The sequence below is a fragment of the Terrapene carolina genome, unplaced genomic scaffold (genome assembly GCF_002925995.2).
Source record: "Terrapene carolina triunguis isolate 2854851 unplaced genomic scaffold, T_m_triunguis-2.0 Scaffold62, whole genome shotgun sequence".
NCBI lineage: Eukaryota > Metazoa > Chordata > Testudines > Emydidae > Terrapene > Terrapene triunguis.
This window is the reverse complement of record NW_020664413.1, coordinates 6,409,227-6,436,995: the sequence shown is the minus strand read 5'-3', so window position 1 is coordinate 6,436,995 and position 27,769 is coordinate 6,409,227. Positions and strand designations below refer to the sequence as shown.

At 45.1% G+C, this 27,769-nt stretch overlaps 1 protein-coding gene across 2 annotated transcripts in view; it reads right to left on the bottom strand.

Annotated features, from left to right (window-relative positions):
* The window catches only part of MRAS (muscle RAS oncogene homolog), a 65,495-nt gene extending 38,136 nt beyond the window's left edge, over nucleotides 1-27,359 (bottom strand). The window contains exons 1-2 of one of the 2 annotated variants that reach the window (XM_024215928.2): nucleotides 27,136-27,359; nucleotides 267-477 (exon numbers count right to left, since the gene is read on the bottom strand). In XM_024215928.2, the coding sequence (XP_024071696.1) occupies nucleotides 267-459 (193 nt within the window). In that variant the 5' untranslated portion in view covers nucleotides 460-477; nucleotides 27,136-27,359. Of the gene's footprint in view, nucleotides 1-266; nucleotides 478-9,600; nucleotides 9,654-27,135 lie in introns of those variants that run through there. The other variant, XM_029910564.1, reaches the window with a different exon arrangement.
* Between the last annotated feature and the right edge of the window lie 410 nt (nucleotides 27,360-27,769).

The following is a 27,769-nucleotide window of genomic DNA, read 5'->3' as shown; positions in this document are numbered from 1 at the left end:
CAGTTAAACGTAGTGCATCCCCCCATATAAACTTCCCTGGTAATGCATAGGTTTTTATGAACCTGCATGAGTCCTGTAGCTTTACAAGAAGCCAGTTGCCTAGCACGTACAAATAGCTCACAAGGTGGTTTGCAGTATAATTATAAACAGCCTAAATTGGAGTAGAAGATGCTTGTAAACCCAACAAGATATAGAAAAGGTCAGTACACAGATGTGCTTGGGTACTGTCAGAATGGACAGACCCAAATGGAAGGAGGTTTACTCACCATCAAGAATTGCCCACTGGCCATCTATTTCCGTGTGTTTCAGGTAGGAATCCTCAATGGTTGGGTCATAGTCTGGCACAAAAATCTTCTGGAAGAACTGAATGGTGAGAGCGCTCTTCCCCACGCCACCGTCCCCAACCACCACCAGTTTATATGTGGGCAGGTTTTCACTTGGAACAGCACTCGTAGCCATGTTTCCAGTGGGTCAGACCTGGAGGAGAAAAGGAAAGACTGACTCATACCGTGCATTAGCAACAACAAGATGGCTACCTGGATACCGGTTTCCATGAGGAGTCACAGCTGGGATTCCTTCCATTAACCTCACTCTGGACTGGTGGAGGGAGAAGGGGGACCATGACCTTGCATCTTCCCTGCTCCCGTTCCAGCATCCTGGAGAAGAGCAGGAGTGAGCAGTTTCTGTACTCCATAGGGACTGCTATTGCAAGCAGCCGCCCTCAGGGACTGTGGGAGGTGTGAGAGCGGACGCTTGTTCACCCTTATTGGTTTCCAAGAAGCCACTCACAATCTGGGCTCTTATTAGGATTTTAGTGCTGGCTGGGCAGCGCTGAAGGAAAAAGTCCTTTTAGTGACAAGACTGGCAGAGCACAGTGGCAATGCAAACTCTTCCCCCTTTTCCCGCACATCTCAACCTTGACCTAGATGGACCACTGCTATGGGAGGGAAGGTGGCCACGTTTCCACGGCTTATTCCCTTTCTACAGAGTCTGCCACTGTGCCAAATGTGTCACAAAGCTCCCAACAACAGCTCCCTCTCCACTAGCAACTAGCCTGAGACAATGAAATCAATCTGCACACAAGGTCAAAACAGCTGCTAAGTTACAAATTATTCTTCAGTCACTATCAACTCTTGTTGCACTTGAACCAGTGACCGTAATCCATTAGGAACCCCAAGCCATCAGTTCCTTGAGTGTGTCATATTACATACATCATACATCCAAGAGACAGTTATAGTTTGGGCCTTGCCTGCTAAACGCCAGGCAAACACTCATAATAGGGTGTGATGGATGATGCAGCAGGTTAGAGTTCAAATCCTGGTTCAGCTGACACATGAAAAGGCACTTAGCAGGCTTGTCCTCTCTCACTATAAAGTTTAGAATAGCTTGCACAGGAGACCCCAGGGTAGCAATGCAGGATTCACGTTCACTGTCAGGAAGGCGATCACCTTCAATTCTAAAGGATTTCCTGGTCCTTCTTGCAGGCTAGGGGGCTCTGAGGGAATGGGCCTCAGCGGTCTGTCAGCAAAAGAGCCAATCTGGCACAATGTGAGTTAAGGCTTGCTGCTCTTAGCAGGCTGCTACCTATGTGTCTCTCTGTATTTAGTTATAGTTGTATTAGATTGCTTCTGAATTCTAAGAAATAAAGAGTGTTATGTTGCAACCTTCCAGGAAGAGTATTTATGTTTTGCTTTTAACTCTGTGTGGATGCACATAGGAGCATTGCTACCACAACACAAGAACCAGCAGCTTTCTAGAGATTACACACTTTGGCAAGCCCACTTCTAGCTAGTGCTAGTTCTAGCAGGGTTGTCTGGCAGTAGACGAGAGCTCATATGACTGGGTGGAACAGCTACTGCATTCCCCGGAGGCTGCAGGGGGGCAGACACCCATTAGGTGCTGTACTTCCCTGGGGTACAGGCTTCCCCAGAGCTCTCCACTGGGAAGGAGAGATTTTTGCACTGGTCACACTCAGGCAAGTGCTTTAATGTTACTCAGGGCCGAATCCCAGAGACCTTACTCAGTTTTCATTCCGTCCTTACATATGCAAAAAACTCCCAATGCCTTCTGTTGGAGATTTAGCTGAGTGAGTTAACGCGGAGCTAGGATCACAGGGATTGACCCTCACTGCATATTTGATCTGAGCAGGAGGAAATGTTTTGCATGGTGAACAATGAATAAGAGGCAGCCCCAGAATCCTTTGCTGATTGTACAACAGGAAAATGTGTGCAAATGACTGGCATGTCAGAATGTACAACGTGCTCAGCAGTCCAATACAGGATATGGGACAGAAAACCTTTGATTCCTATGAAATGCCAACAGTCGCTTCCACTCGGGACAAGTTCAGTACAGCTTCTGTTGGACAGCCTTTGAACCATGAATAAGATGCACAGCATGGAATGAGACTTGGGAGTCCCTGCTCTTCTTCCTCTGCTATAAGCACTAGATCCTACTCTTTCCCACTCACTCGCCCTCTACCTCTCCCAGCTAGAGATACATTTTGTCTAATTTTTCAGGGGCACATTTCCCTGCTCCTTGTGCTCCATGTGTTCTACAATGTAGGATACTGACCTCAGAGTTGTACTCAAAGTGTAGCAGCAATTACATGCCTAGAAAGCATAAGGACAATGCAACCAAAAAGATTCACTGTGCTGTGACATGTGTGGATTTTTGTTTTGTTTTTTATTTTGACATGAGGGAACATGCATCAATGCTTTCCAGAATCCAGTTCTCATTACTCTTCTCTGATCATCACACAGCAACTGAACTGTTGAGAAGTAGAACACAAGTTTGGATATTTCATTCCCAATTACAGTCACTGCTAAACGCTGAGATGCGATTTTCCAAATGGGGATTTTTTTTCCCATATAATATACACCACCGAGAACAACTTGATCCTGTAGTACTTCTGCAAATGAGGGAATAAATTCAGGTTACACAAATTCAGATCCAGGTTTTGTAAGGAGCTGAATCCCTTGAACTCCCATCAGAATCACACACTAGAAATCTCTCCTTATACTCCTAGAATTGGTTCACTGAACATTCATTTATGTTTTCTTGCAAGAGAAAGCCATCATGTATAAAAAGGAGGAGAAATATTACAGTGTTGCCAGAGGAATGGGACATTGAGACTACACGGACTGCAAGATTAAAAGACACGTGGTTCTGTCTCACCTGAGCTGAGATGAGTATTGACATGCTAATAGGAAAGAAATACTGGGGACACCTGCCAGTATTAATGAACAGTCATAGGTAATTAGATATTTAGAGAAACATCCCTACTTTCAGAATGGAATTGCAGAAACTCCTCCATAACAACTGGGACAGTCCATTATAACAAGCAGCAACATCTGAATTGGGGGGGAAAGAGGGCACATAGGTATTTATATGGTGTCCATCACAAAGTTTGTGTGACATGCTCAGATAACTTAGTGAATTTATCCTCACAACATTCCTGCAAGGTAGGGCAGTGTTATTCCCAATTTACAGATGGGAACCAGAGGTATAAAAAGTTTAAGTGACTTGCCTAGGGAGTGCACGCGCACACACACACACACACTCCCCTCTCTCTCTCTCAGAGCTAGCAAATGAACCCTTATCTCCTGGATCTTGGTCTCCTTAACCACAAGCTCATCATATACATGAGTGATGTGCTTGGCTGAAGGTTTTGAGGCAACTAAGCATATCAATATAACTGCTTGCTTTTGCATGTTGCAGGTCAAATCCTCCTTTCCTTTGTACCCAGTGCAATCCCATAAAAGCTGGCTAAACCCTTTCCTTGAACACTCCAAAAGGCAGAGACCTTGAGTGGGGCCTGGTTTTCACCCAAGTAAGTGGCAAAACTCCCATTGACTTCAACGTGGCCAGGATTTCACCTCTTTTCCAGGTGCTTCACAGTATATGCAGATATTAGTCCTCTGATGTTTCTGGACAAGCTGTTTGAAAGCCAAGCTGTCAGTCATCTGGTAGCAGGCAGGCCACAAGTGAGAACAAATATATGCAACTTGCTGACCTCACCATAAACCACAAGCTATTTCTCGGTAGACATAAGAGTTATATTTTCAGTACTAATCCCTTCAACTTTCTCAGAAATCCCAACCTCAACCCCAATGAAATATTTTCAAAAAAGTACAATGATAATAATTAGTCCACAGTGTAAATTTCAACTATAGCCCTTGTGCACATTAGAGGAACTGGCAACATTGAGTAGCGTAATCCCCCAATTGGAGTTGGCCAACTGTGGACTGAGCTTCAAAGGGGTCCTACCCAAGGCACTACAGCAATAATGGCTACCAGAGCCCTCAGACACCATTTCCCAGCATGCACTGAGTCAGTGGCAGGCACAGAATAGACTAGAAACTCCTGCTGAGGCCAACAGGGAGGCTTCTGCATGGGGTGAGATGAACAAGAGTTTGCTGGGCCAGTGACAGGAGATTGCCTGTGATGGTGATGGCCTGACTTGGAGACAGAGGCTAGTTGTGAGCTTTGAGTTTGGGAGCTCAGAGAGAAGTAGAACAGCTCAGGGAGTCTGATTAACTCGGTCTCCCGTCAAAGGGAGTCTTTACACTGCTATGGGATCCAGTGCACGGGTCAGGCAGTTCCAGCCCTGCACAGACGAGCGTCCAGAGTAGCAAAGATCCAACCAGCACTAGCTACTGAGAGCCAGCTGAGACCTCCACAGGACTGCAGACTAGGGAGCCAGGAGAGGACCCTGCTCCATCCAGGGATGAAGATACTGTAAGGAGACTTAAACTGGCCAATGTTCAGAGGGCTGCAGCCCTCATCTCCGTATGCAACCCCAGTAGGTCATTTGCCAGGGAAGGAGCTGGGGGTTGGGAAGAGTTGAGAGTGCTGGGAGGTGGGAAATTGTTGATGTTTATAAACGTACAAGTTGCCTGTAACCCTTTCCCTCCCTAGATCCTATTTTCCTGCTCCCAATAAAGTCCCCGCCCCTTTGTTATACTGTTATGTTGCGGGTGTGTCATCTCTTTTGCGGGGGTTTGTGCTGTGTACTTTATTGTTTTGCATGTTCTGGATTTTATCCTCCTTGCCAGTTAGTAGCATTATTCACTTTCCCAAGAGAAAACACTCCTTGTGCGTAGGCACAGGGAGGAGTCACCAGGCATCACAAAAAACAACCCAAGATCAGGGGAGACGCCACTACTAGCAGCAAGCAAGACAGAGAAGGCTTGAGCCACACCCTGGGGGCGGGGCATCTCCATCGCAGTTACGGAGAAGCAGCAGAAATTGAATTGAAAATTCAGACATTAAATTAGTTTGTTCAGAGCGAACAAACAGCAACAGAAAACTTTTAAATCATATCAGCCCAGTGTGGATGAACATGGACCTAAAGAAAAGGCAGCAGAATTACTTAAATATTTCTCATGATGTTCCTACAGTGTACACAAACAGGCAGTAGAAAAGCCCAGCTTCTAAATAAGCATGCCTTCCGTTAAAGTCTGAGCTAAAGCCTTTCATGTTACTTGGACAGAATGTTCCTCATGGCACAGGGGTGGGCAAACTACGGCCCGGGGGCTGCATCTGGCCCTCCATGGGTTTTAATCCGGCCCTTGAGCTCCCGCTGGGGAGTAGGGTCCAGGGCTTTCCCTGCTCTGGCGCTCCAGCCAGGGAGCAGGGTCAGTGGCTTGCCCCACTGCGTGCATGCTGTGGCTCCGCATGGCTCCTGGAAGCAGCGGCATGTCCCCTGTCCGGCTCCAACACGTAGGGGCAGCCAGGGGGCTCCGCATGTTGTCCCTGCCCCAAGTGCTGCCTCTGCAGCTCCCATTGGCTGGGAACCACAGCCAATGGGAGCTGCAGGGGTAGCACCTGCGGATGGGGCAGCACGCAGAGCTGCCTGGCCGCACCTCCGCGTAGGAGCCGGAGGGTGGACATGCTGCTGCTTCCAGGAGCTGCTTGAGGTAAGTGCCACCTGGAGACTGCGCCCCAACCCCAGCTCTGATTCCCCTCCCGCCCTCCAAACCCCTCGGTCCCAGCCCGGAGTACCCTCCTGCACCCCCAACCCTTCATCCTGCACCCCCATCCAGAGCCCACACCCCCAGCTGGAGCTGCACCTCAACCTGGAGCCTCCTCCTGCACCCTGAACTCCTCATTTCTGGCCCCACCCTAGAGCCCACACCCCCCCAGCCCTCACCCCCTCCCACACTCCAACCCCCAATTTCGTGAGCATTCATGGCTCGCCATACAATTTCTATACCCAGATGTGGCCCTCGGGTCAAAAAGTTTGCCCACCCCTGTCATAGCACATCCCTTCCACTGAGATCACAACCATCATGGCTAACAAAACTCTTTGTGGGCCGTTTCAGAGCAAATGTCTACATGTGGTCACTTAAACAAGGGCTTTGCAGATGTCACGGCTGCATAGAAGCTGCAGAATGAGCAACAGCTACAGTGCTTAAAACTGCCCCAACTCCCAAGCTGCCTGCCTGCGAGAATTAAATACACACTCTGTACTCAACAATGCTGAAATCGAGATCTAGTCTGATTAATTCTGTTAATGGCAATCAGCAACGCTCAAGACTATTGTTAATTATTTGTAAGGTAGTAGCACCTATGACCATTAAGCCAGGATCAAGGCTCATTGTGCTAAGCAATGTACAAACACAACAAAAATTACAGTGCCACACTGAAGAGTTTACCATCTACATAGGCAAATAGGTCAAACCTTAAACCAGAAAGCTTGATGCCTATTGGAAAGTGCACCAGGGTGCACAGAAGTTGAACATTAGCAGGTCACGTTACTACGTCAAATACACGACATTCAGGCCGACTTACTCGCTTGTGTTTGGTAAAACACAGGTAGAGTGCGCAGACTGGGAAGGAAGGGGGAGACATGGGGCACTGCAAGAAAGAATCTGCACTTGGTGTGACAGAAGTATGAAGCATGCACAATTTTCTTCTTTATTGTCTGAATTCAAAGCAGCATGTGAGAGTTAACTGAGTGGTGATAATCTTATAATACACTAATTTATTCCAAAGGATCCAAAAGCACTTTACAAATGATGAGCCAGATCCTCAGCTGGTGTAAATCAGCCTACCTCTGTTTAAGTCAATGGAGGAATGCTGATCTATATGGCCTATGAATCTGCCATCTCAGAAAGGCAGCCACTACCAGCATGAAGAACAGAAAGAATCAGCCTGTAAACAGTGCCATGGAGAGTCTTTGAGGTCCACACACAACAAGAACCTCAGGTTAAGGACTTATTTGAGACATATGTGCAAAATGAACCACATGGAACTCAGTTTATCTACCATAGTCTACCTCCGCTTGTTGAGGAGGTGGATTAACTATGACAACGGGAGAAGCTTTCCCATTGGTTAGTAGCATCTTCACTAAAGCTGCACCGCTGTATGTGAAGACAAGCCCTAAGCACAGGGGAAAAAAAACAAAACAAAAAACTGTACATAAACTGAAAGAGAAAAAAAATTAAAAGGAGAGAGACGATTAAACAGACTCACACTCCAACAGCTTGTCGCCAAACCCTAATGGGACAATGCTACAAGACAGACACACATTGTAACAACTCCTGTTATTACTGGGAAACCTGCTGCTAGGCACAAGGGGCTCGGATCCTCAGCTGGTTTAACTCCTAGTGCTACTGAGTTCAGAGCTATTGCCATTTACAAAAAACACGCTGAGAATTTGGCCCAGATACTTGCTGTGTTAACTTCAACAACACTTGTATACCTCAGCTCTGATTCTGGTTTCACAGAGTTGGCATCTAAAGTCAAGATCAAAACCAAGCCCCTCATCTTGCTGTTAAAGTGACTGCAATTAAAGATCCAGACTTGGACGGAGAAGCTCTGCATGACAATGAATTTACAGTATCCATAGTAACATGCAATGTTGGAATTGCTTAATCCAGTTATGAAACCTTGAGAAAACTGCAGCTGGTCTCCATGGTGTCCAACCAGTTCACTTCCTTCCTTCAGCTTCTTGCTGAAACGACACCCACAGCAGGGAACTCATTGCTTGAGCAGTGTCGCTGCAGGGTGTTTGAGTTGGGCTTATTTATAGCTGGAAACTATATGTAAGTCTCAATGGTGTTTTATAGGAATTGAGATTGAGCTGCCTGTGGCCCAGGAATTTATTTACTATTGACTTGCTTTGATTTGTAGAAAGCTGCTGTCACATACTCTTGGTGCACAATTTCAATGAAGAGACATTCTTCCACAGCTCCAAATTGGACCAGTATCAACAGCAAAGTCCTGCCAACTCCTCCAAACATGATGACTAATGACTCTTCCCCTGCCCACAGCTCACCCATACCAACTTCTTAACTCAACGCTTCCACGGAACCCTAACGGGCAAGCTTTGCAGCACATCCCAAAGGCCAGAACTCTGGCTACACTGGATTGAGGAGAAAGTAAATTCCAAAGTTTGGGATGCTTTTGCACCAGCACATCACCTCCTGTTCTATGCCATTAGCTGAAGCACTTGAGATTATCTTCACCAGACGTAGCAGTCACCACCTGACCCACCAAGACAGGACAACCAGGAACTCAACTATTTGGGTCTTTATAGATCACTACCAACACTTTGAATCATACCCAAAAAGGAACTGGGAGCTAGTGCAGACTCCTGAGCACAGGAGAAGCTACGTCGAGAGGTAGGCCAGTCAAGATTAGGCAGACTCCAAGAACTACCTTTTTGTCAGTTTGAACCTTCTGGGTCTGTTTGCCTCTTCAGATACATGTGAAATAATCGCCAACACCTAGTTACAAAACTAGGGCAATTAACAAATGGCTCTGAGAACTGGGTTTCACTTGTACTATGGGTCTGCTGCTCAACCAGTGCCCCAACAGTCACACACAGATATAGAGCAAAAGGTGGACATTCTATGCTAACTGCCTGAAAGAGAGGTGTTAGAAGTGATGACTGGTAAGCTGGGGTGGGGAGCTGCCTAGGGCACGAAACTTCCTTGCACCGACCCTGCAGGGATCAAAGCAGAATTGGGATGTGCCTCTCATGGCTTCTATTAATTTAAAGGCCTCCCCCAGCAGGAACCAATCAGGCTTTAAAAGTAAAATTATCTTCCATCAATAAAGGTCTTCAGTGGAAGAGATTTAAAACCTTGAGCTGAATTCAAACACAATTGTTGGGATGAAACCACAGCTCCCAGGCCTATTGCCCCCTGAGGAAGTGGCCTGCCCTTTCATGTCCTCATACAGGGCTGAGAGTTTTATACCCTGGCTCTGGGGGTCAGAACCCCACTCACTTTCTGTGCCAGCTAGACCTTTCTACCTCAGGTTGAACAAAAGATCACAACACCTCTCAGATTGACTGTAAGAGAAGACACACCGGGGGTGTAATGCACTTGAGATTCACACAAAAGGCAGCTGCTGCCTGATGAGCACTTAGTAGTTATTTTGGGAAACACAAAATTATAGCCTGAATAATACACCCCCCCCCCACGTCACTGAAAATTACTCGAGTAGGCGTTTCTCTCTCCAGCTCCCCTCTTTCCACTGCAAATTCTTAAGTGACAACAGGCAGCTGGAGCCCCTACTGCAGCACGGAGCTGTAACAAATGGCTGCATCTCTCTTGGCCAAACTGGATCTGAAAGCTCAGATTTACTTACTTAAAAGAGGGTGTCTTCTGGCACAGGTCCTATGCAGGGCAGCAAGTATCAGTCACCTTACTGACAAGTGTCAACGGATATTACTCTTCCCTCAAGCACAGCGTCTTTAATCTTCAGCACTTTTCTCTTGGAGCTGTAGTTCTTCTCAAAAGGCAAAAGAAAATCTGAGTCTAGGCAGACCTTTCCAGACACTGGGGACAAAACAGGCCAACATTTTTATACGTGGGTGCCCGCATTTTTAGGCAATTGAGTCACAGCTTTGGCTCATCTCTAATTTAAAAAAAAGCAGCCAGGAACTTTCTAGGAATGTAGCTGGTGGCACTGGAGGGCTAAACCAAAAGCTAAACACGCACCCTCTCAGCATAAACTTGGTCATTTAGTTATAACAAAGACTTCTTATTTGGGATTGTTTCTACTAGAAGAAGTTGTTCTGAACTCTGCAGCAGAGATGAAAGGAAAAATTCCCTGCACGTTACAGCAGACAAGGGTTTGAGGAAAATGGATCTCTTACTCTTAATTCCCCTTCACTCCTTGTGCATTTAGCTACAACATGGAAAAATCGCTTCCCTTACTAATTTATTTCTGATCAGAAGCCCTATCGGAAATGTAAAGGGATGACAGAAAGCCCAGTTTTGCTCTTAAATTCTTTACCACTGAAGCCAGAGATGTCTGTATTATGTTATCATGGAAATACTGAAGCTGAACTGAACATTCTGTAGAAAGAAATCAGATATCAGATGTTCGCCGGCCCTGCCCATACACAGATAATAGAAAGAACAAATCTGCACAGGAGGAAATGCCTCGGAATTCCACTGACTGCCCTTCCTGTTAAGTACAATCCCTGGAAATTGGCAACTTCCCGCTTACACATCGGAGCTCACTGACACGCCAATAAACCCCCCGGAATCCACCACTGTTGGCTACTTCATCTAGTCTTCTAAATAAATCCAGGAGACTCTAAAGCAGGGGTTCCAAAACTTGGTACATGGAAAGGAAGGAGATGGAGCAGGGAGCGGTGTTTCAGATGAGTCCCAGTGACAGACTCTGCCCATATGGATCAGACAGGTGTTTCTTTGCATAAATATGCTTTTCCCTGCCAGAAGTGCAGGTACTGTATAATGCCTCATATTCCCAGTCTCCACTTCAGCTCCACCTTCCCCTACCTAAGGTGTATGTGAAGAGACAGGAGTCCATTCACCTCACAAGACAGCAGACACTGACAAAATGCAGAGGTATTTGCTCCTTTAGGCTCTGATCGAAAACTAATGTTAAGTCAATGGGAGTCTTTCCATTGGACTTCAAAAATCAGGCCCTCAGGTTGCATGAAGCGATAAGCACCACTAGGGCTAACAAAACGAGCCTTTTTCTGGTCAGAAATTGCATGACTCGAGGCAGATCTCAAAAACTGAGCAAAACCCCAAACCAGGATCATTTTAGCCCCTCTGAAGTTTAATTGCTAGCAAAAGCCTTCGAAGGCCAAAAGTGCCAGGTGAGTGCTGAAAATGGCACCCATGCCAGTCTGAGTAACAGTGGCTAGCAACTGCGCATGCCAACTGCCTGTGTGCAGCTGAAGGTGCACTTTTCATGCTGACCTTACATTCTCCCCCATTCTACATTTATATAATCCCCAAATACCATAGAGACTTCGCTATACGCAAGTGTATCCTAAAGGGTCTGGATTACATCCTAGCCCCACTCACATCAATGGCAGTTTTGCCATTAACATCAACGGAGCCAGGATTTTACCCTCATTTTTTTGCAGTGCCATGTAGAACATCAAAGCTTTCGCCTCCATTGGCCTTTCCTCTGCAGCTGTCCTGTGACTGAGGTGTGAATCTGGGGGAGACTGGTAGAATTATAGCCAGAGAGGGTGTAAATCCAAACCAGCTTTTTGCAGTCAACAGGGTACAACCAGCAGTGACGGAAGCAAGCCAGTGACGGACTGGTAAGAGGGCAACAGACAAGATCACCTTCTCATGGCAAAGGATGTGTGTGGAAGAACCTAACTGGTGTTAGCCAGCTCTGCAGGGAGTGGAAGAGTGGAGACAGAGGTGACTACAGGGCCGGCTCCAGCATTTCTGCCGCCCCAAGGAAAAAAAAAAAAAAAAGCCGCGATCGGCGGCGGCAGTTCAGCGGCAGGTCCTTTGCTCCTAGAGGGAGTGAGGGACCTGCCGCCCCCGAATTGCCGCAGGTGCCGCCCCTCTCCCTTGGCCGCCCCAAGCACCTGCTTGTTAAGCTGGTGCCTGGAGCCAGCCCTGGGTGACTAAGCTGTTGGGGGTGGGGCATTCACAGATCCCAGTGAGGGGTGGGTAAACACACCTAGTTTTACAAAAATTTTTAAATTGTATATTTATTATCCAGAACAATAGATACCTTCCATGGATGGGCTGTTAACAGCCCCCAACCCAGCCTTCCTTTTCCCCTAGCTACATACCCAGGTGGAGAGGTGTTCCTCGTAAAGTGACCAGTGGCAGGACCTGTTGGATTTGACTTTGACTGCGTTGTTCAGCTCCTCAGTGGGCCTTTTCTGTGTGGTCTCTCAGATATTGTGTAGTGCTCAGGAGGGACTAGATTGGGACCTGTGTCCACTTTGGGCCGGTTCCACACCACAGGATGGACAGTCACAGTAAGGATACAAGCCTGTTTTACCCAGAATGCCCTCCCCTTGCATCTTAATGGTGCATTTGACTTTGCACTCCTGCTCCACATGCTTAAAGTACCTAACTGAACTCCACTGCCTTTTACACGTCTGCAGAATTGCTGCTGTACAGCTTAGGGAGTGACATGGGCCCTTTTTACACCGATTTTGCACTCTCTTTCACAGCCGCAAAGAGTTAACAGCAGTTGCACAGCACAGTGCTCACTTCCCCCTTGGACGATGAGTTCATATTAGAGATGGGTGAACCGTGTGGAGTCTAAGCTTTTGTGAGGCAGTTGGATTTTTTGGGTGGTGGGGGAGGGGGATGGTGAAACTAGTTCCAAAACCGTCAACCTGTTGGTACACATCTTCTCTAAAGCTGATTCAACACCACACGCTTTCTAGCCCCAGTGAATGCTGCTGTCTATATTAAAGGGAGATTGTGTGTATAAGCATTTGCGCACACAAGAATTTTTCACTCTATCCCTTTTTGTACAATCCCACTGACTTGTTCTGCATTCTCCTCACTCTCTACTCTGTTTAAGCATCCCAGGGCTGCTTACAGGCCACAGAGCCACCTAGAATTCCTGTAGCACCATGTGCAATGCTGCTCCCTTCCCTCCCGCTACAGCACGGTCTATAAGGAGGGGCTGCGTAGGGCCACTTATGTCAACCAACCATACACAGCTCCTAAACCAAGGTGATCATAGAATCATAGAAGATCAGGGTTGGAAGAGTCCTCAGGAGGTCATCTAGTCCAACCCCCTGCTCAAAGCAGGACCAATCCCCAACTAAATCATCCCAGCCAGGGCTTTGTCAAGCCGGGCCTTAAAAACCTCTAAGGATGGAGATTCCACCACCTCCCTAGGTAAAGAATTCTAGTGTTTCGCCACCCTCCTAGTGAAATAGTGTTTCCTAATATCCAACCTAGACCTCCCCCACTGCAACTTGAGACCATTGCTCCTTGTTCTGTCATCTGCCACCACTGAGAACAGCCAAGCTCCATCCTCTTTGGAACCCCCCTTCAGGTAGTTGAAGGCTGCTATCAAATTTCCCCTCAATCTTCTCTGAAGGGGGACAGGGAAGGAGGGTTGGAATGGGGAGAGGGAGATGAATTGAATGGCATAACCCTTTGAAATAATCTCCAGGATCCATCTGTCAGAGGTGATATTCTCCCAACTGCTGTGAAAGAGGGCCAGGTAACTGCTGAAGGGGCATGACAGGTGTGTAGATGGCAGCTGATGTTGAAAGGTATAATTGTTCGGGCCCTCGACCAACTCGTCAAAAGTGCTTAGAAGAGGTGCTCTGAGAGGTTGCGGATTCAGGTGCGGACTGAGCCCTGGTCCTCTCACGCTGCTGCTTGTAAGAGCACTGAGATGGTGGGTATTGAGGAGGTTGTGACTTGTGGTGTGGCTGAGAGGTACATCTTCTCTTCAGTCCCGCAATGTAGATTCCTAGGCTATGATCCTCTCATCCCATACCTTGTGGGAGAGTTTGAACAGGAGGCAGAATTGTCCCTAAACTTTGTGTAAACACAACTGGGGAGTGGGTTTGAAGTTAGATAGATAGATAGATACGCAGAATCTATCTATCTATAATTCAAATGTTGACTTTAGGACATGGTGGTTTCCCCATATTCTGAGTATACACATGGCTGTTTTCATGGCATTCGACTGCTGTGGTCTTCCATACAGTTCCAGGTTCTATTTTCTAGGCATTTGCTCAACTCCTGTACTTTATGTCACATCAGTGTAGATGTTCCCCTACAGAATCCCAGCATCTAATCCTGGTAAATATCTGGGACCTCTGCAGTCACTCTTTCCTGGCTAAGCCCTGCAAACCACAAGTGGCCTCTGCTATGTGCATTACAGCTACCATCTGGCTTCTATCCTTGCGCTCCCTTCCAGAGTGAGCAGGACCTCTCGATGGGGTAGCCATGCCTCATCTAAGTTGTCTCTCTAATATCCTGGGACAAACATGCCTACAAACAACAGTGCAAACAATTATGAAACTGGGGTGTCATGACAAGAGACGATAGAAGTCCAAGACTAATACACTTTAGAAATATGCATGCTAGGTCTGATTTGTAGGGGATACAGTTTCAGTAAAGAAAAAAAGAAAAGAGAAAGCCAAGAGTAGATATCCTAAGTCACCACCACATCACTCCTCTTAAAGCTATCCATACCGTATGCTTCAACCAAAGTTGCTCAAATCATTTGCCACATCTCACTACTGTTGATGTGGATCTGTTAACACTTTCATTATAAGCTGCGGTTTGGCAGATATGGTTTTGACAGTCAGCAAGTGAGTTAGACCATTCCACTCAATGAATTACTTTGGGCATAAATTATTCTTAAGGCAATAAAGTCTCTTGTGCTCACCTAAAGCACTGACATTCCAGATTCAACCCAGAACACGTGGGAGTCTAGAAACAGCAGCACAGCTCCAAATGGCATCAGTTACATAATCACTTCACAGAGATTTTCTTAAAGCTATAAGCAAAATAAATAAAATAAATAAATCTCATCTAAAGAACCCCTCCGTTCTCACAGCCACTAAGCATCTTTCACACTGAACAATCTAATTCATCTGCTTTTGCCCCGTAAGTGAGTCCAAGGTGAGGTTGTCCAATTAGTTTAATACACTACAAAAATAACTTCTCCAGCATCAGATGCTTGTCTCAGAGGTGCTCAGCCCACCGCAGACACCACATACCAGAGAGGAAGCCTCAAGTCTAATCATCTGATGAGGTTCAACAAGGACAAGTGCAGAGTCCTGCACTTAGGAAGGAAAAAATCCCATGCACCGCTACAGGCTGGGGACCAACTGGCTAAGCAGCAGTTCTGCAGAAAACAACCTTGGGATTACAGTAGACGAGAAGCTGGATATGAGTCAGCAGTGTGCCCTTGTTGCCAAGAAGGCCAACAGCATATTGTGCTGTATTAGTAGGAGCATTGCCAGCAGATCCAAGGAAGTGATTATTCCCCTCTATTCGGCACTGGTGAGGCCACACCTGGAGTATTGTGTCCAGTTTTGGTCCCCCCCACTACAGAAGGGATGTGGACAAATTGGAGAGTCCAGTGGAGGGAAACAAAAATGATTAGGGGGCTGGGGCACATGACTTAAGAGGAGACGCTCAGGGAACTGGGGTTATTTTAGTCTGCAGAATCAAAGAGTGAGGGGGGATTTGATAGCAGCCTTCAACTACCTAAAGGGGGATTCCAAAGAGGATGGAGCTAGTCTGTTCTCAGTGGTGGCAGATGACAGAACAAGGAGTAATGGTCTCAAGTTGCAGTGGTGGAGGTTTAGGTTGGATATTAGCAAAAACTATTTCACTAGGAGGGTGGTGAAGCACTGGAATGGGTCACCTAGGGAGATGGTGGAATCTCCTTCCTTAGAGGTTTTTAAGGCCCGGCTTGAGAAAGCCCTGGCTGGGATGATTTAGTTGGTGTTGGTCCTGCTTTGAGAGGGAATTAGACTAGATGACCTCCTGAGGCCTCTTCCAACCCTAATATTCTATGATCAAGTTGGCATAAGTAGATTTCACAAACACACAAGTTCACTTCCCCAAAGGCTGACCTCATTTTTCTTCCTTCTAGCATTGCTACATAGTTACATGAAGTTAACCATGGGGGCAGCTCTCTCATGCAAGATCTGAAAAACCCAAAGTCCGGACTACTTTGCATGGATAGTAAAGATGCTGTTTGACACCATATTAGCTGTGACAGGGACCTTTTTAGAAAGGTCAGAAGATTTGTAGTTAAAGCACCAATATAAGCACTGTTTAAAAGGACAGTCAGTCATCCTGATTTGGTCCTCACCACATTTACTTGCCTTAGAAGGTAGTGGCATCATTGGAGGATTCTATACATAGTATATTATCCATATACACAACTCAAGCCATGCTGCATGGAATTCACCTTCGTTTAACCAAAAGGTATGAGACATTTCCTAAACAACTGGCAGCATCACTTTGATCAATGCATCAACTGAAAAGTAGAACTGGACACAACAAAAATAGGAATTCTGCATTAAAAAGATCCCATTGGCTTCCTTCTGACATTCAGTGATATTATCCAAGGAATCAAAGGCGGATGGGTATCCCAGAATACTAAAGTATTTCAAAAGTCACCCAGATCCTTGCCTTTTGCTGAGGCATCATACTTAAGAACATAAGAACGGCCATACTGGGTCAGACCAAAGGTCCATATAGCTCAGTATCCTGTCTTCTGACAGTGGCCAATGCCAGGTGCCCCAGAGGGAATGAACAGAACAGGTAATCATCAAGTGATCCATCCCCTGTGTCCCATTCCCAGCTTCTGGCAAACAGACTAGGGACACCATCCCTGCCCATCCTGGCTAATAGCCATCCATGAACTTACCTAGTTCTTTTTTGAACCTGGTTATAGTCTTGGCCTTCACAACATCCTCTGGCAAGGAGTTCCACAGACTGACTGTGCTTTGTGTGAAAAAAATACTTCCTTTTGTTTGTTTTAAACTTGCTGCCTATTCATTTCACTTGGGGACCCCTAGTTTTTGTGTTAGGAATACTTGCTGAACAAGCTGGTATTCCTCTTCTAAACAAACTTCATTGCTTTCATTCTCATGAGTTTTAAGTACTTGTGGTGAACTCCTCAGTGGAATGTTTCACTGAACCATATTTAGACTGTGTCTTCACACCTTTCTTTTTTATGCAGTTTTTCCACAGGATAACTAACATGTTAGCTATCCCACGGTAAAATCCTAGCGGAGAAAGAGCATCTGTAGTTTTGTTAGGAGGTAGATTAGGCAAGGACAATCATGTGCTGGTGTATAATGTGTCCAAGCTATCTCAAAAAAAAGTAAAGGTCCCTTGTCTCCACTAGGATTTTACCGTGGGATAGCTAATATGGTAATTGCACTGGGAAAGAAAAATCAAACACTTTTTTGCAGTGAAGTCTTGGCTTCCATCATTTGGCCTGCAGTGTCTCTCCAGGTAAGAATCCTACTGTGCTTTGTATTCTTTCTGAGCTAAATCCTGAAGTCAAGAAGAATTTTGACAATGAATTCAATGGAACTCCGAATTTTCTCTTGCGCAAGGACTCCCATTGCACCCACAGACTGTGTGTGTGTGCGCGCTTTGACAAGGTCTCAAGGACACAGCCAAGATCTGCCTCAGTCTAGATCTTATCAGTCGAAAGACTATAAACAGCTATTTTTTACCTTGACCATGTGAGCCGTAATACAACACAAGCTGGTTCGACAAGAACTTGACAAGTTTCTGGATATACAATTCTTTCTATTAAAAAGCACAGAAGCATAATAGTGATGGTACAGATTCCAGCTGCCTTTTAGAAACCAAAAATCAGGGCTGCTAAGGGACAGGATTATTTCCTGCCACAGCATGTTTCAGTTTAACCGCTGCAACCCTCAGCATTTTTGGGTCCATGTCCTTTTACCACATGTAAGCATTGCCTGAATTCAGTATACACCCAGTCTTAAGGAAGGGGAAAATGACAGTTCAGTCAGTCAGTTCTGCCCACTGTGCCAATTTCCCCATATTTAAAATTAAAAAACAAAAACAAAACAAAAACAAAAAACGCTTTTTAGTTCATTGGCTTTTAAACAGTGTTTAGTGCACAGTAACCCAGGGATAATTTGCTGTAATTCATAATCATCTCATTAGCCAGCTTCCCATAGTCTCAGTCACAGCTATCAGAAAGTATTTTTTAAATTGGACCAGAAGGTGACTTTCACATCGGACGGGTTATAAACTTATATGTGCTCTGGTCATAGATTGAGGCACAAGTCAGCCTCTGTGCCTCAGTTTCCCCATTTGTAAAATGAGGATAAGGATACTGACTGCCTTCGTAAAACGCTTTGAGACCTACTGATGAGACGCACATAAGAACTGCACATTATTATATATTATAATCACATTTCATAACCCCAACCCTCAAACAACTCCAGTGGCTCTCCATTCATTTCAAAATCCTGGTCAACATTAGCAATTTTTTGAGGAAGTGTTATTGTTTCATATTAATTGCATATGCACAACCCCCATCCCTTCAACTCCTGGTTTTAAAAGCCTTTCCAAGATTGCTTACTCTGACTACCTCATCTTTTTCTCCACTCCCCACTGTTCATCTGGGCTCTTCATCTGTCTTTGTAAGTCTCCCCAAGCTCATTTCATCTGGCACAGTCATGCTTCATCTACCTTATAGATTTTAAAGGCCACAAGGGACCATTATGGTCATCTTGTCTGACCTCCTTCATGACACATGCCAGAGAATTCCACCCAGTGATTTCTGCAGTGGGAGGAATTATTCTTCCCAAGTCGTAAGGGAAGAGACCCTTCATCCAGTCTAAATCCAAAACATTGTCTCCTTTGCTTTTACATCCTAATGTTTCTCTCCCTTTGTTATTTGCCTCCAAGTCTGCAGAGCATATTGGGATATAGAAACCCTACGAAATAAGTTTGCTTTGCTTTTCTCATCAAGGGTATGTCTATACAGCAGCTGGGAGGTGGAATTCCCAGCTCAGACACACACACACACACACACACACACACACACGCTAGCTTTGCTCATGCTAGTGCACTAAAAATAGCAATGTAGCTGCAGTGGCTCCGGCTAGTTGGCTGAGTGTGTATCTAGGACTTTGGATGAGGTTATACTGGGGCAGCTAGACTGAGACACCCTGTCTGCCACTGTGGCCATGCTGCTATTGTTAGTGTGCTAGCTTGGGGGTATGTCTACCTGAGCTGGCAATTACCCCCTTCCCCTCACAATCTGCAACAAAGCCATAATCTCAAGAGCAGACTTTGTCTTGGGGGGGCTAAATTATCTTAAATTCTACATCACGTCATGTGATTTTACTTTCACCATTTTAAATATAGGGAAATGAGAGAATAGGTAGAAACTGCTCTGCCATTTAATCATTCAAATCCCAAACAGAAACAGTTGTGCAAGACTGCAAGAAGAAGCTACACAGACTCATAGACTTAAGGCCAGAAGGGACCATCAGGATCATCTAGTCTGACCTCCCGCACATTGCAGGCCACAGAACCTCCCCTCTCCTGGGGTCTCAGAGCCTGGGCTCCAGCCAGAACATCTACACTGCTAATTTATAGCCCGGCAGCCCAAGCCAGCTGACCCAGGCTCGGAGACTTGGTGCCACAGGTTTTTTTAATTGTAGTGTAGACATACTCGGTGTCTCTGTCTCAGTTCCCTAGCTATAAAAAATAGGATAGTAGCACTTCCCTATTTCACAAGGGTGTCGTGGGTATAAATCCATTGAAGATTGTGAAGTGCTCAGCTGTTATGGTAATGGAGGCCAAGTAAGTACCTGAGATCAGTATTAAAGAAATCAAACATTGTAAGAAAACCGAAGTCTTATCTATCCAAAACGTGATTACGGAACTGTTGCAAGTATATCGATTTCCACTGATAACTGCATTTGGACTGATGATTTGAGAATTAAATACTACTAAAACATAGATCTATTTTCAAACTATGGGAAGCCACAACACTGGTTCTCTTTGGAGAAATGCTTGATTTAGTTCTGTCTGCGATGCTGGCCGAGATATCAATCATCATGATAATTGTCTTTTCTAAGTAGCTTAAGAATGTTTCCATAGATCTTCCAGTCAGGGTTATGGACAATTAACAATGAACAAGTTCCACTGCAGCTGTTTCAGCAAGTTAAAGAATGGGCATTGCCTGCTTCTCAGACCTGTCTAGCCAGATTATCCATGGTAGCCATGTTTTTTAAAAGTCTGCTATTTTCAACCCCTTCAGCCATTATCTGGAAAGAGAGGCACCCAGGTTTATCTTGGAATAGAGAATTTAAAGAAACTAAGTCATAATAAATCTTCTGGTAAACGTTTTCAGAAGTACACAAGTCCCTTTGAGGAGCTGGGCCTTAAGTCAATGGGAAATTGAAATCAGTGCATCACTGAAACCAATAGGAGTTAGGCACCTAAATACCTTGGAGGATCTGCATCCAAGTGACTTTGAAGCCTGATTCCCCATTTCAAGCTGGACTTAGGGTTTTAGGCTCAAATCCCAAAGAAACATAGGCATATGTTTTTGAACATGTTATCCTTTACAATAATTAAGCAATCAAGGTTTAAAAAGAGAGTCTATGATGATACAAATAATAAACAACAACCAGCAGCTGATAAATGAGTTTTTAACTAAGGAACCTAGTCTCTTCTTACTTCCATTGGAGTAAATCAGGAGTTATGTTACTGAAGTTTGTTACATCAATGTAACTCTGAGATTAGAATTGGACCCGAGAAATGTAAAAGGTAGTTGGACCCATACAACAGGTCAGATCCTCAGTGTAGCTGAATTTCATTTCCCCCTCATTCAGTGTAAGTTAGTGCAACCCCTTTTACTTCAATGGAACCACCCCAGTTTACACCAGCTGAGGATCTGGTCCATCATGCTTTAATCAGAGAGATTCCAATAGCCAGTTAATCTGATAAAGAGACAGAGGATCCATTAATACCCCAGCTGTGCTCTTGTCTAGTCTCAAACTAAGTAGAGTCTAGTCTGTATTTGGCAAGGAGAACCTCAGTTTACATCGGGCTGCTGCAGGAAGAGCTATCGGTGATCCAGCAGGAGACATTTTTCTATGGTTGTGAAAATCCTGGGCCCCCTCCATCCCAGGGATAAACACCCATCTCCTTGTTAACCTGAAGTACCAACACGAACACATTTGGAAGTGAGCTGCTGCATGGCAGACTCTACGTGTCCAGACTCTGTAGCAATAAAAAGGCTTCCACGATGAAAAATCATATTCATTGTATTAAGTTACACCTCAACTATTTGGAAAGAATTTAAAACAGACCTTTCAGGGTTTTGATGGTCACCAGCATTCTTGTTTACAGAGCAAAAGCTGAACTTGCAGGCCAGTTAGCGTCAGGCCATTTGTATCCCCAAAACCAGAGCTGTGGCTTGGAGCTGGAGTGAGCAGGCTACACAGGCATTGCATTTCCTGGGAAGCCAATCACAGGGTGCGACTTAGAAAACTTCCATTCGAAGGCAACGGGCTAAGCTCTGTGGTTTGTAATCAAGCAGTGGAGACCACGGCAATGGAAATGAAGGATGGCAGATTTTGGCCACAAGTTACCAAGGGACTAGTTTTCAGAAGTGCTGAGCAGTCACAATACAAGGGGAATTCTCTCCTGGCCAATTCTGTCTGGTGCAAAGTGGACACAGACTGGAGAAACCAGCCCCAAGAGTTTTGCTGCTGCAGCAGAGAGCAGAGGCTGAACACCATTTTGAAGGAAATGCTATAGTAAAAGCTATCCCGCGATTGATCTACCTTGGGTACGTATATGGCCCCGTTTACTGTAGTATCTGAGCACCTCACAATCTAATGTATTTATCTTCACAACACCCCTGTGACGTAGGGAAGTGCTGTTATTCCCATTATACAGATGGAGAAATGAGGCACAGCAAGGCTAAAGCCCAGATTTCTAAAAGGTATTTAGGTGTTGCTCCACTCAGCGTTGCAATGCCTAACTGATTTATGAGCCTATGTTTCATGTTCAAGTGTCTAAATCTCTTTTGAAAATGAGAGTTGGGTGTCGCCATACTGAGGGTGGCAATGCCTAAGTACCTTTAAAAATCTGGGCCTAAGTAAGTTGTCCCAGGTCACCCAGGAAGTCTGTGAGGGAGTAGGGAATTGAACACAGGTCTCTCACCTACTAGGCTAGTTCCCTAACCACTGGACCATCTTTCCTCAAATGAAACTGCTGCCAGCTCAATACACATGAATGGCTTGCCATCACTTACTGAAAAAATAAATTACACAAAAACACGGTCAATATGAAACCAGATTACCCATAAAAAGACGTAAACTATTTAAAAAAAAAATCAGGCTTTCCTCCAGCTCCCTCAATAGTTCTCTCACTGGATCTCATCATTCCATCATAGTTATTTCATCACCACCTGGCAGCGGACAGCTAGACAGTCATGTCCCCATGCAGATTTTCCCTCCATATCACTCCCTCACCAATATTTGCCCATACGTAGCGACCACTTCATTTGATTCTAAAACAGCTAATCAGAGAGCCATAAATCTTAAAACCAAAGAGGAATTATTTTGGCGAAGTTCTCTGGCCTGTGTTATGCAGGAGTCGAACTAGATGATCACAACGGTCCCTTCTGGCCTTTGTATCAATCTATTGCTCCCTTCTGTTTGGAAAGCTCTGTATGGCCAAGCGTATTGTAAAAGCTGCTGAAGCCAATGGAGTTACTCTGGATTTACATTGACGTACCCAAGCACAATCGACACACAGATGTTGGCTGCCTCTGTCTCAATCTTGGATTTTCCCCTTCGCTGTGTTTTTCCTCTAGCTAGTCTGTGGTGGTGACATTTGAGGATGGCAGCACGGTTGTGTTCTCTCCTCCCAAGGATCTTCTCTGTTCTCAACTGCAGTAGCAGCAAGAAGTGCCATCGCCCCTAAGCCGAGCAGCGTATGTTCCTCCCATCTGCTGATTTCATGCCAGTTCTGTTTTCAGTTCGTTTGAATTCTCCAAATCCCCCGTGCTCTATATTTCATTAACTTTTCAGTGCCTTAGACACGGAGAATAACAACTTGGATTTTTAAAAGGCCACTTTCAAGGTATGTGTCCATAAATTTTAAGATCATTTCTCTTTCTCGGTCCAGTTTATAATAACCTCCTGGAGACTTGAAAATGAATTCCTTATCAGAGTCTCTTTCCCACTGCCCCCTATATACTTTGTCATTACAGAGTGGCTTCTGAAGACACTCGTCTCATGTCATTGTTATTGTGGCCTCATTAATATTATTTTTGTTACAGTTGTGTCAAGAGGCCCCACTGTACTAGGGGCTGCATGTATACATAGGAAAAGATAATCCCTTCCTCCCTGCAATCGAAATAGACAAGACAGAGAAAGACGTACCATGCAAGCAGAAGCTGGGGAAATAAGGCACAGAGAAATCAAATGAGTTAGCCAAGGTCACAGTGAAAGTCTGTGGCAGAGGAAGGAAGTGGAACCAAGTCTCTTGAGTCATAATCCAGTGTTTTAATCACAAAACACAGCCTTCCTCCTGAGACCCACCCTTCTTTCTTCAGGATGGCAGAGCTCTTGGGTGCAAGAAAGCAGGCTAGACTGGAGAGACGGTCCAACTCTTGGAGAGTTTCTTCTTGTTTCCCATGGCCGGAACCAGTGGAGCGAACCTCACACAAGCGGGCTAGACCAATTAGATAAAATCCACAGAACATCACATTCTGAGGAAAGATGGGCTGTTTTAAGAGGACGGCTGGGCCGGTGGTTAAAGCACTGAATTATGACTCAGGAGACTTGGCTTCACTTCCTGTCTTATTTAGCATGCAATGCATCCCTATGCACTGAGCCAATGCAAAGGCACGATTTTGAGAGTTTAGGTGATGCCTAGGGCCTTGTGCTGACCCCCACTATAGGGAGGCAGGAAAATAAAAGAAAGCAAAGGAAAGAGAAAAAGAAAAGAAAAAGGACAGACACAGCAAACACCACAAGTTCCCTCACCACCCTCACAAAGACCTCCAAAACGGACCGTGCAAACAGAATTATCAGCAGAGCGGAGTGTAAGCCCTGCTAGGCGTGAGTGGGACGCCTCAGATCACCCCAGAATACTCTGTGGTTTGAAATAGATGTGAAAGTTATCCCCGGTGTATAAAACCATCTCTGTATTTTGTGCCAGAGTGCAAGGGAATCTAGGGCAAGATGCCAGTTGTAATGATTCATTACACTCATTTGCACTACATTCACTTGGACTTACATCAATTGCTTCAGTGCCAGTTACAGCACTAGTGCAGGTATGGGGCAGCAGTCCTGCCAATTTGGAAGAGTAAAACATCTTCTCCTTCAGGTTTTATTTTAAAAACCGTTCATCTCTCTCTCTCGCTCCCCCCTCCCTCCACCCCCAAAATGTCAATGTATCTTTTCCAGTGCCAAGAGGAAAAAATATCTTTTGGTTGCACTGCCAGTTTTTCCTCCCTGCTTTTGCTAGGTTCAGTCCCTGTTTAAAAAAAAAACAAAACACCTCATGAAAAAGGAAAGCTTTGTTTTTTTAATTACTTCTGTCAAAATCTTGAGCTTGTGAAAACCCCCACCAAATGCTCCAATAAATACAAACTGCCTTTCACATCATTCCAGAAAAGTGGGCACCGTTGACTTTAGTGCAGTCACGCCCGAGATGAATTTAGCCCAAACTTTGCATAGTCAGGCTACACATGGTATTTTGTGGGATGGACTGGAGCGAAGGAAGAAGAAAGTCAAATAATGAAAGGAAGAGTTATGAATAATAGCTGGTGCTGAACAGGCCTCTCTCTCTCTCCCATTTTTGCACCATTATTTAGATGGACATGGTCTGCTTTAGGTTTTGGGAACTGAGTAACGGAGAAAGGAATCCAGCTTTTTTGTTGAGAGCCCATTAAACAGCATGAGCTAGATTTTTTTTTAAATTAATATGTTTTTTATTTCCTCTGCAAAGGGTCTTTTCATCCAAAGAGTCTTTCTATCAAGGGACAAATTGATCGAGGCCTGCTTTTGCAATGGTGTCTCCTGTGCAAAATGGGCTTCAGGTTCGAGGCAACACAAAGGGGGAGCGCACTTCCAAATTCATGTAAAAAAATAAATAGAGAAAACCAATTATTGCAATCCCAGGCCCCAATCCTGCAATCAGATTGGTGTGGACAGCTCCTTGCTCCTATGCAGGGTCATTGACGTCAGTGGTGCACTCCGCAAATAAACATTCAGCGGCACAGTTCTGACCGCAAGATTGGTGCATTAGTTGTTACTTGTAGCTATTGTATGAACGATATTTTCCAGATCAGACAAATATGGTTTTCCAGTTGATGCTGCCCCTTAAAAGTTGTAATAAGCCTGGTATTAAAACTGTAACCTTAAATGAGACCCGGTAGCAAATGGCCAAGATACTTAATGTTAGGTAACTAAAGTTGAAAATTTTGGCCAACTGACTTTTCACAGAGCAATGCTCCAGGATTGATGTTATTTATTTGCATTGCAGTAGTTCCTTGAGGCCTCAGCCAGGGTCTCATTGTGCTACAGACCGTATACACAAAAGCTTACAGTCTAAAGTTTCCATCTTTCACCCTGGAACTGTTGGAAATTTATATATAAAATCATTAGAGTAACACTGACTGTTAATAAATCAGACTTTTTCTGCTGCACGGCATGACCTGATGATTAGAGAACAGGATGGGGAGTCAGCCATCCTGGGTTCCAATTCCAGCACTAACCTTTCCTGCCTCATCTTGAGATGGTCAGTTAACTTCTCTGTGCCTCAGTTTCTCAGTCTGTAAAATGGGGATTTACTACTTTTGCAAAGTAAAGTTCTTGGTGGAAAGTATCATTACTAATTCACAACACCAGTGGTCACAGATACAAGTTGAAGTAGTTGGGGAGTTTTCAGATTCGCCACAAGTTTCTAAAACTTTGTCCCAAGGCAAATAAGAGGTAAAGCCAATTAGTTGTCTTATTAAATATATTTTGCATTGTCTTTGGTAACAAAATGTTTCCATTATCTCTAAGACAGAAGCTTCTGTATGTACAGATCCCATTTAGAAGTCTAGCAAACTACTCTGGGCTCTAGAACCAAAATACAAAATGAAAGGCTCCACTTCCCAGGCAGCTTTCAAATATATGCTGTAGTCCAAAACCAGCTTAATATAAAAGACAATGAAGCGGGGAATTTCAGAGATCTAGACATCTACATCCCATTAAAGTTAATGATACATAGGCATCCAAACCGCCTAGGCAGCTTTGAAAAAAAATGTAACCCTGAACTTACTGGTTCACTCTTGTGTGTGAGAGAGAGAGAGAGAGAGACAGACACTTAATAAAAGAAGGTATTTAATTTACAGATTATCACTAAGAATCTCCCCCTGCCCTGCCCCTCTATACTTTGGGCACTATCTTTGAATTTTCATTACAGATAATCAGACCCACTAGGCACATACCTTTAAAAATAAATAATAATACTTAAAAAAGGATCACATCAATGGAAAAAAGAAAGTAGCAAATGTTCAGTGGTGTTGGAACAATTTGTATAGTTGGGGTGTTGAGAGCCACTGAACCAAATTGTAAACCCTGTATATGATGGAAACCACTTCAAGCCAGGGGGTGCTGCCACACTCCAGCAGCCCTAGTTCCAGCACCCCTGAAATGTTTTTGAGAAGGTGACCCTTGTTGTTGCCTCCAAAAATCACTATTGTGGATAAGTCGTTTCTTTCTGACACTGACTGTAGAAAAAGAGAAAGTGATGTGGCCCAGGAATCTCTCTCCATGGAGGAGTCTATGAAACGTGGCTCATACAGACTCAAGGGAAAAGTGTCCATAGTGACCATGTCTTGCTAGAAGTAACAGAAAATAAAGGAGAGTGCCACACACTACAACAAAGTTTGAGCTGGAAAGTATTGGGTGTTTTAGAAAGAAAAGCATCTTTAGACAGTTAAGAAACATTTCATCTCCCAACAGAGCTGTAATGCTTCACTGTCCTTTCAAACCTCAGCTCACTTCTCTTTTTAAAAAGAAAGTGTTTTAACCCCCACCCACAGAACTGCAAGGGGAACTTCAACTTGTTGTTGCTTCTAAACAGCAAGTTTGTTCATGACACGTTTCACACACACACCCCCCTCTTCAGACTCAATACAGGAGTGGATCACAACAGGTCTGTCCATTTTACACGATCCTACATGGAGAAGGATTAAAAGAAAGCTACACGCACCAGCCCCCCTGCCTTCCAACACGAGGTAAAGAATCAGCTGTCAGTTCAGTCTGCACAAGCCCAGCTGACAAGCCAAGCCTTCTATCACAATGCAAGTGCTCACAGCAATCCAGTACAACACTCAACGATCCCAGTCCATTACACTCACCAGGCAGACCCAAGTCTTGTCCTGTCCCAGGGAAAGTGCCCTGTCTGGATCCACTGCTCCTGCCTCTCCTACAGGATCCCCATGCCTTTGGAGACCCAGCAGTGCCTGAGAAGGGAGGCTCATTAAACCCCCACCATCATCCCTTTCAGTCTAATTGCCCCAGCTGCCCTTAAAGCGGCAGCAGCCTCTCTGCAGGCAGATTGACACTCCAACCATTCTTTATATTGCAAGATCTGCGGCTAAAAATAGAACGGCTCTAAAGGGGGAGGCTGGGTGGGTTCGTTTCTAATGAGGCGGGCCAAATATCAGCTGTTTGGGGTCTTCTGAAAACAGGCTGGGTGCTTCAGAGCCGCCAACCCTTCCCCACTGGGGCCAGTCTCGTCCCGAGGGGCAAAGTTGCTCTTTAGATCGGGATCAGAAAAAGCAACGGACCCTCCCTTTGAGAAATGGACTAGTCCGCCTAGTGTACTCCAATGACTTGGCTTTAAGGTGGACTGAGGGGTGGGACATTTGGCAGTGGGACCTTAAGGCGTTTCTGGAGTGTGAGACCATTTCATTAGTCATCCAGAATCCAGACAGAGCCATTTACACACGGGCTTGTTCACCGGTTTTGTCAGATACATGAAGCGGATGG